The sequence below is a fragment of the Triticum dicoccoides genome, chromosome 7B (genome assembly GCF_002162155.2).
Source record: "Triticum dicoccoides isolate Atlit2015 ecotype Zavitan chromosome 7B, WEW_v2.0, whole genome shotgun sequence".
NCBI classification, from domain to species: Eukaryota; Viridiplantae; Streptophyta; class Magnoliopsida; order Poales; family Poaceae; genus Triticum; species Triticum dicoccoides.
In genome coordinates this window covers 662947444-662956358 of record NC_041393.1, presented here as the reverse complement: position 1 = coordinate 662956358, position 8915 = coordinate 662947444, and the positions used below count along the sequence as shown (strand labels likewise).

The following is an 8915-nucleotide window of genomic DNA, read 5'->3' as shown; positions in this document are numbered from 1 at the left end:
CGAGGTCTCTTAATCAACCCCCCGGGCTAGTACTGCTCATGAGTGTTGGTCCACCTACCTAGCAGTCGGTGGTGCCACCTCGGGGCAACTCGATGGTATTTTGGCTACCATCCATTTTGCATAGATGGTGTTGTCCTGAGAACGAGATACATGCAGATCCTATCGGGGTATCGACGCACCGTGTGGTCTTGCTGGTTTTGTTTTACCATCATCAAAATGACATGTGCACCAAGATCCCGAGTTTGATCGGATGTCCCGCGATGGAGGATTGTCTCCACGGATCATGAGCTTGTCATGGCTAAGTTGGGACACGCCTGCAGGGTTTAAACTTTTGAGAGATGTGCCCCCGGTTATGTGGCAGATGGGAATTTGTTAATATCCGGTTGTAGTGGACTTGAACTAAACTCAATTAAAATACACCAACCACGTGCATAACCGTGCCTGTCTCTTTTCGAGTGCGTTCGAGAAGAGAACACGGTTGGGTTATGTTTGAACGTAAGTAGTTCAGGATCGCTTCTTGATCATTACTAGTTTGCGACCGTTTGTGTAGTTTCTCATCTTATTCTTGTACTCGTAAGTTAGCCATCATACAATGCTTAGTGCTTGCTGCAACCTCACCACTTATCCGTTCCATACCCATTAAGCTTTGCTAGTCTTGATACTCATGGTAATGGGATTGCTGAGTCCTCGTGGCTCACAGATTACCACAACAACAGTTGCAGGTACAGGTAATGCGATGATCATGACGTGAGAGCGATGTTTGCTTGCTTTTGGAGTTCTTCTTCGTTCAAGGGATAGGTTCCGGGTCAGGGAGCCTGGGATTAGAAGGGTGGATGTCGTTCTTCTTTTTCGTTTGATTTCATCCGTAGTTGGATCCTGCTCTTATGTATGATGATTGCTATGTATTGATGAACTGTTGTATTCATGTTGTAGCTTGTGGCGAGTGTAAGCCTTTATCTTGTATTCTCATCTATTCGGTACATGGTATGTTGTAATGATATCCACCTTGCTATGCGCTCGAAATGCGGTTGTGCCCCAAACATGAATTCATCACGTGATTGGGATAGAATCGCATCTTGGACGCTACAACTAATGAGTTGGTTGTGCCTAGTGAGATCCTATAGTCCAAATGGCACCGCAAGAATGGGGACATGAGTGAGCAAGTCAAAATCAGATGGACTGGCGTCTCTAACCTGGACAACATTTGGGAAGATCGGCAAGCATTGCAGGCTCGCTTTCCCCATGCAGCGGCTTAGGGTCAAGCCGCCACTCAAGGAGGAGGGGATGTTAGCGACCCTGACAGTGTGGACCCGCTGGCCAGCAAGGACCAGGAGGAGGCACGGCCCAGCCGCGCCAAGAAGCCCAACCCAAGGTACACAGGCCCAAAATGGGCCACGGCAAGCCGCCACTCTACTTAACCCTGGAGCGACGACAGGAGCAGTATCCAGTGGATCACCAGACGACCTGGCGGCAGCTACCTACTACCTTTTCCCCGAACCCTAGTTCTTCCATGTTCTTCCCCATTCGAGCATCGCTCCTGTAATCGATTGTAATAGCTACTACTTCGGAGAGCAACAATAGATCGATCCCTCTATCCTGAGCCTCTCAATCAACGCACACGGACGTGGCGGACACAAGCCCCAACGCGCCAACCTCGTATCCCAGGGTTCACTCCAACGAGAGATCACGATCGAGACTGATGCTGGTCTATCAAGCAAAGTTTACTGCTAGGGGTCACTACACTTCACCCGGTGCGTGTGTGGGGGATTTGGAACGAGGGATGAGGAGATTCTTAATTTGATCTCGTTTCTTTCATGTGCACTGTGGTGATTAAACGGCTGGACGCATGCAGTTTGATTAATGAATTCATTATTGCTTCCCTTATATGCTAGTGCTGGCGTAGCTAGTTTTTGTCGTTGGAGAGAATAATCAAACTGTCGAGGGATAGGCACGCAACGGTCGGGAGACAGACAGCATAGGGCATGTCACTAAGAGAGCATGTACATCCGTGCGCCCTAAATCCGTCTCAAACGTTGAGATGGATGGCCCGGTCAGTAATCGATCACAAAATACGCATCCAAACGGGCTTCTCAATTGTGTCTCTAATTTCCAAGCTGATTGACACCTCTCATATCCAGCCCAAATCTAGGGCGGATTGGGGGCGCCCGGGAGCGTACACCACGTCGGACTCATAAAGGGGTCCCACACGGGATCGTTGGAAACCTGGCGGTCCGACGGACGTCTCCTCCGATGGGTGGGGGGGGGGGTGAACGCCACGTGGCCCTGCTCCAGCTCGCCGCTGAAGGCCAAATTCGGCTATTTAAGCCGGCCTTCCCCAACCCTAGCCACAACCACCTCGTCCCTCTCTGCCCCGCCAGCCCGAGCCCATCCACCTTTCTACCGCTCAGCCGCTCTTCCCACGCCCTCCAGCTTTGCCATGGTTCGGCAAAAGAAGACCACGTATGCTATGCTCACACTGAAGCGACAGTTCCAGATTGAGCAGGATATCTGGGTGAGGCACGCCGCCCGCATCGCTGCCGGCCTACCTATGGACTCGCCGGAGCCGGAGGAGGAAGAGGAAGAGGAGCAGCAGCCGGCTCCGATGAAGGTAGCGGATCCGGAGGAGGATGAGGCGGAGCAGACGGAGGAGGAGTTGGCGCTGGCTCTAGGCTTCAACATGGAGGACCCGAAGGTGGAGTTTGCGGGCGCCCAAGCGGCCAAGATGGATGAGCAGCATGCCATCCCGGAGTCCGTCCAAGTGAGGCTTATGTGGAGGTCAACCGGTAAGAACTGGCGGCGATAACGCGCTCTTCGATGAGGTGGAAGCGGAGATGGAGGCGGAGGCCAGCGTGAAGAGCCGAAGGAGCTAGAGCTGCGGCTGTCGCTCATGTACCCGGAGCCAGGCTAGAGATAGTGTACATCTCCAACGAGGATTGGGGTATGGTTTTAGTTGATCTACGTAGCACGTGGATTTCGTCGTTTGCATGGTTTTCTACGGATCTAAGGTTTGTAGTATGAGGTATCCGAATATAGAGAAACAAATTTAAGACGTGATCGTATACGGCGAGCGTATCCGCCGATGTTTAAGGGGTCGGATTTGCTGTCCGCGCTGGTAAGATGCTCCAACTATAACGGTGCTCTAGTTTGTCTGTCTGCCTGGCGTTCTTCTAAAGCAGAAACTGGAGCGTGGTAATTTCGAAAAAGCAGAAGATAGTGGCTGCTACTGGATCCAACTGAGTAGCAGTTTACCTAGAAGCAGAGGCACGTTCCTTCCTCGTCGGACAGAGTTGACCGGTCAGAGGGCATGCCCATGGCACTGGCAGGAGAGCATATCCTGTACTCCCAAGCATGCAGTACTCCAGCTGCACCAACCACTTCACAGCCGTTGGATGGAACATGTAGGTACAGGATGAAGTGTGGACGCCCCATCCGTGAAATTTACAGAAAACTCCCTATATAAGTACAGAATAATTGTAACAGTCCCATATCTAGCTCTAGTAAAGATGTGCTGCCCAGGTTTGGAACAGAAAAAACAGACGGATCATGTATTTGTTTCATGCTGACACATTCAACTGATCCAATACACATATATACTGCAACAGCTCTATGGCACAAATATGGATTTTCCAAGAAGACATACAAAATAGACATGCTCCATAGGAAGTGCTCAACAGAAACATTCAACAAGTTGATTTACGAAGGTAAAGGTAATTCAAAGAAAATAAATGATTAGTAAGTCCATGAATCAAGATTTGAGCTCATAAAAATCAGCACCGGAATTGCAAAGGCGGCAATCTCAGGTGTATTAAACACCTTTGTCAAATTAGAAGGTAACACGTCAACAACCATCTCGAGATAGCTCATAGTATGACGGTAATATGATTTGCCAATAGTACGCATGACAATACACATAAGTCTACCATAAAGCACACAACCAGAGTTGCAACCGAAATTTATTATTACAATCCATGGTACAGCAGATTAGGAGGTGTACATATATTGCACCAGCGGACTCAACTAGCTGTACATATATTGCACCAGCAGATTCAACTAGCCATAGCGGAAGTGTGTAGCAGATCCATATGGCCGTTTTCATCCATTATTTTGCGCAAAGAAAAGGATGTCTGCTACCAAGGGTTAGGATATGCTACAAAATATGAAACAAGTCAAAGATATGCAAACATAGTCAACATGTTTTAATCGATGAGGAGACAAATATAAATACCATTTGAGCTGTCATGTCCGACTTGGTAACTAGAACAATGTACTGATGGTGAACCTTGTCAGATGCTACTTGCTCTGCAAACAAGGAAAGTGTATTATGAAAAGCTGACAAATGACATACTATTAAAATTATGGTTCATTTACCTTTTTCCTTTTGTTAATGGCCTCCTCTGAACCCCTCTTCAATCTCTTACCACTACCTTTCGTGTTTGCAACATCAGGAGGATGAATTTTGATGATGCTTGGGAATGTCGTTCCAATAAAGGATTCAAACTCTTGAACTTTACTTTGCTCGTCAAATGGCCCCGTATGCCTCAAGTGTGCAAGGGCATCAGTAATAACTTTATGGAAGTATTTCATTTTGCCCTCACAATGTTTAGCTTCATGCAATGCCGAGCTGAACTGAGAGCATGTTTCTGAGTACAATTTCTTCATGGTAGGTGAAAGGGATGTAGATGACCCTTCCAGCTCATTTCCATTTGCATCATAGGAAAGATGTCGTGCAGCCATTTTAGTCCATCTATGCAGCACATATTGTCTTGGTATTTCATTACACCCATCATTCTTTAAGACAACAATGATGTGAGAGCAAAGGATGCCTAGTGACTCGAACATTCGACAAGTACATTGTGCAACTTTCGTATTAGTGTCGTAACAGACCACTCTTATCCTGCCACTAAGATCGGCAATGCTCGTGGTTCGGATATCACCAACCTGCTCAATAGTTTTTACATGGCGACGGTCCCTAGCAGCCACCACCTCAAGTTGGAAAGCAACAAAAATGTTGTGGGTATACACTTCTCTGGCATGAGCCTCAATTCCCCAACAAGTATGAAGTATTGGCAAGGTATGAAGGGTAGAATTATCCTCCTGCAACTCCTTTTGTCGTTGCTCTTCTAAAGCGGTTTCAAATCTTACCCAAAACTCAATCAAGGCAAGTTTCCGGTTAGTGAAGTGACGGAAAAATGCATTCTCACTCGCAATATTCCGCCAAGGGAGAACTCCATAAAGTATGCTGGAATCCATGATTGGCGTAAATCATACTTTTCTTTCAACCATTCATTATCCTCTAAGCCAAACTCAGAAATTATTGAAGACCACCGTGATTCGAACTCATCTGGAGTCTCTGATCCACACACACACGCCATGAATTTTGGTTTAAAATCTTCATTATTTCTCAAGATGGGTCCAACTTTTTCAGGGAGTTTCATCAGAATATGCCACATACAAAGTCGATGCTTTGTGTTCGGAAATATAGCTTCTATTCCTCTTCTCATGCTTTGGTCCTCATCGGTTATGATTAGCTTTGGTGCAGCCCCACACATTGCTTTCAAGAAAGTCTGAAATAACCATTTGAATGATGCAATCTTCTCATTTGACAAAAATGCAGCACCAAATGTAACACAAGATTTGTGATGGTTAACTCCAGTAAAAGGCGCAAATACCAAGTCATACTTGTTGAATCGATATGTAGAGTCGAATGACACAACATCACCAAACAATGAATAGTTCTTTCTACATATACTATCTGCCCAGAAAATATTGGTCAACTTATTGTTCTCATCTACCTGGTAATCAAAGTAGAACGCTGGATTGGCCTTCTTTTTATTTTCCATTATATCTACTATAAGTTGTCCATCTGCTCCCTTAATCGCTGCTTTGAAATCACGTTGACAGTTTTGTAAGTCACGTTTTGTGCAACCAATGTTTCCTTGCCCACCCTTCTCTATGCTAAGCAAGCGAAAAGTTTTTGATGTGCCAAGCAATGCCTTACTGCATGTAAATAGCTTGTTTCTCAAATCAGTAGTTACCTCTCTATTTGACCTGATGAGATGCCTCTTATTTGGTGAGACAAGTTGGTGTGTATGTGATTCAACAAACTGGACGACCTTATACTTGTTGTCAATTTGCCTCTTCAATCCCATCATAGCCTCACAACCGCATCTGCTTATCTTGATATTTCTTTTAGCCTTTTTTCTTTGCATTTCTTGAATAACTTGACCTATATCCACTGACTTTTCCTTCCCCCAACCTTGTCTTGCACACACAAACTTCTTCCAAACTATTACACCACCCTCTCCTTTATGTTATGTCCAAATGCGCACAGAGAAGCCAACCTCGTGAGCATACATTCTATAGAATGCCAAACCTGCCTCCCAGCTATTCGCATTCCAATTGAGGGTTGCAGGCTATCATCACACTCAGGCTCGTAAGTTGACCCCTGTGTAAGTATAATATCATGGATTAGCTCCAGAACAGAAATCCATGGCATTACTAGGTAATAAACTTACACACACGGGCAGGCTGCTGGCTCTCTTTGGTGTGTTGTAACGATCTTCAACATACACGTCATGTCCAGTTTGGACCTAGCAAGGTTGTTAGAACATTAGTGAAATGACATCCGCATATGAAATGGGGAATATAACAAAGAAATACCATGGAGAAGTTGTTGGCATCATCTTCAAGTCCCATCACTGTAGTTGATCCGGCACTCGGAGCAATACTTGACATTGACTCCATTCCCTACTCGGCGCAAATAAAATAATTAGATATCAAAGCAACTACGAGTTAGCTTGTCATGAGAGCTGCAGCACATTGTAGTCTAAAAAACAACAATTCCATGGTAAAGTTGTGAAGAGAGAAAATATCTGAATGCACTGGCACATATATGTACCAAGGAAAAAGAGTGCTGTAAGGATGGTGCTAACAAAAAACGTTCTGAGTACAACAACAAAAGCATGGCATCTTGCCATTATCATGGACACATAGCATTGCATGAATGTAATACAATACAGTACCTTTTTTCTAAATAAGAATGAGGAAGGATAAAGAGCTAAGACAGTTAATTCAGTAACCAAAACAACTATTGTTTAGTTCATGGAATACTGAACAAATAGAACCCTCGGAAATTAGTGTAGTCGCAAACATTGTACAGGCAGATGAATCTCGGTCTTGCCAACAAGCACTTCACCTCCAGGTACTTGAACAGGTAGGTGAAATTAGTCTGTACTCATGTACACTCACGGAGCTACGGCAAGGCTAAATTGGCCGTAAGCCCGCCCAGGATTAGAGGAAAAAACATATATTTATATGAAGCCTAGCCTCGCATAGCACGCGACGGGCCTGATATAGACCAACAATGGAGATAGAGTGCAAGCATGCAGCACCACAGCATAGCACTCGTTCCTCGAAAAGAAAACGCACATAGATGTGGAGCTCTGTTTCTGCCACCGCCTCAAAGCGCAGCAATCAGCATAAATCAGCCGTTGGCTAACACGGTGCTGGCCGCCAGCTACCAGCGCACCGCACACAGCCGTGCCTCTCACGGTCAGACGCCCGGACGGCCCACCGGCCACCGGCACACAGCTCCGCATCAGCTAGCCGGCGAGGTGGCGACTCAGCTGTCCAGCTCCAGTTTTCTGAATTCATCAGAATCACTCGATTCAAGCTTACGAGATCTGAATACTTGCAAGCTGCACAGGTGACTGAACTGAAGAAATTGAAATCATTTATGCTCTCCAGCCTGCCCAACTATCTTAACTAGCTCTGCTCATGTATAATATCAGGTAATGGGTTGCTGAAATTGTACTATACCTAATTGCCCAAATATCTAGTCCAAGTAAAATATAGCACAATTTTTCAGTGATTAATTGCCTGAGCCTGATACAATACAGAGATATCGCCACATTCTTTCCAAGCTAGAATTATCTACATCTCACAAAATCAACTTAATGGGTACGATGGATTACAACCAAACGCACAAAATAACAGTAGGCTGTAAGATCCAACAACATACCTGAAGATCTGAGTTCTATTCTCCGGCGTCAATGGATGGTGGAGCTAGGCGCCGGATCAGGAAGGGAAGGGGAGAGGGCGAGGTGGAGTTGGCGGAGCAGGGATGGGGAGACTTCTCCGCAGCACGTCGGAGCGCAGTGCGTCAGCGCGGCGGCGACCTCGTTCGCCGGGTCCGCTGCCGGAGACCCAAGCTGTACCGATTCGGGGACAGTCACACGCCTGGGAGGTAGGTGACGGGAAAATTATGTACGCGTCTGGGGTTGTTTGCAAATTTCCACGGGTGGAACGCTTGGATTGGATCCTATGCCTACACTGGTAAAATGCCCGTGCGTTGCTACGAGCTACAATGCATATAAATGAGGTAAACAAATGGTTAAAGTTCTCTTCAAGATCGAAGTTCATTTCCTACTAATATATGCGTGCGTTTTTTAACATCAAACGGGCACCCATCGGGCTCCCCAAAACTCATCCTTCTGGACAATCGAGGCTCCTCAAAAACCAGACCATATGTGAGGAAGAAATATGAATGTTCGGACTATCTGCCATGTCATCTCCAACAGAAAAAACCCTAGACCACGAGGCACCCATCCCCTTTCCTGCCGGACCCTTCTCTTCCTGCTCGGTTTTCTTCATAGTTGGACATTTCTCGCTGGAGTCGTCTCCTTTAAAATTGAATGACGCCCACTTCACCTTCTCCATGACACCATTTCTCTGATGGCCTTCGGGCCATAAAGTTGCGGAGGACCTCGACCTCCACCGGCGGAAGGGCCCCCATTATCGTCCTTATTAGGTTCAATGTCTGGGTTGGGCTGTGCGGTGGCGGCAATGTCTCTTAGTAGGAACAATGTCTCGCATGTTCTATCCCCGTCTTAATGATGCTTCTAGCATCGCCAGAG

The 8915-nt window shown here is 46.3% G+C and overlaps 1 protein-coding gene across 2 annotated transcripts; it reads right to left on the bottom strand.

Moving 5' to 3' along the window:
• Positions 1-3856: 3856 nt before the first annotated feature.
• LOC119340269 (protein FAR1-RELATED SEQUENCE 5-like) lies at positions 3857-8231 on the bottom strand. 2 transcript variants are annotated; one of them, XM_037612168.1, is made up of 6 exons: positions 8021-8231; positions 6661-7643; positions 6516-6590; positions 4369-6445; positions 4226-4299; positions 3857-4147 (listed from the first exon to the last, which is right to left on the bottom strand). In XM_037612168.1, exon 4 carries the CDS (start codon positions 6207-6209, stop codon positions 5154-5156), a length of 1056 nt encoding a protein of 351 aa, XP_037468065.1. In that variant the 5' UTR covers positions 6210-6445; positions 6516-6590; positions 6661-7643; positions 8021-8231; the 3' UTR covers positions 3857-4147; positions 4226-4299; positions 4369-5153. The 2 variants fall into 2 exon arrangements, with proteins under 2 accessions (XP_037468065.1, XP_037468064.1); XM_037612167.1 differs by having other exon boundaries at positions 6661-6747.
• Positions 8232-8915: the final 684 nt, after the last annotated feature.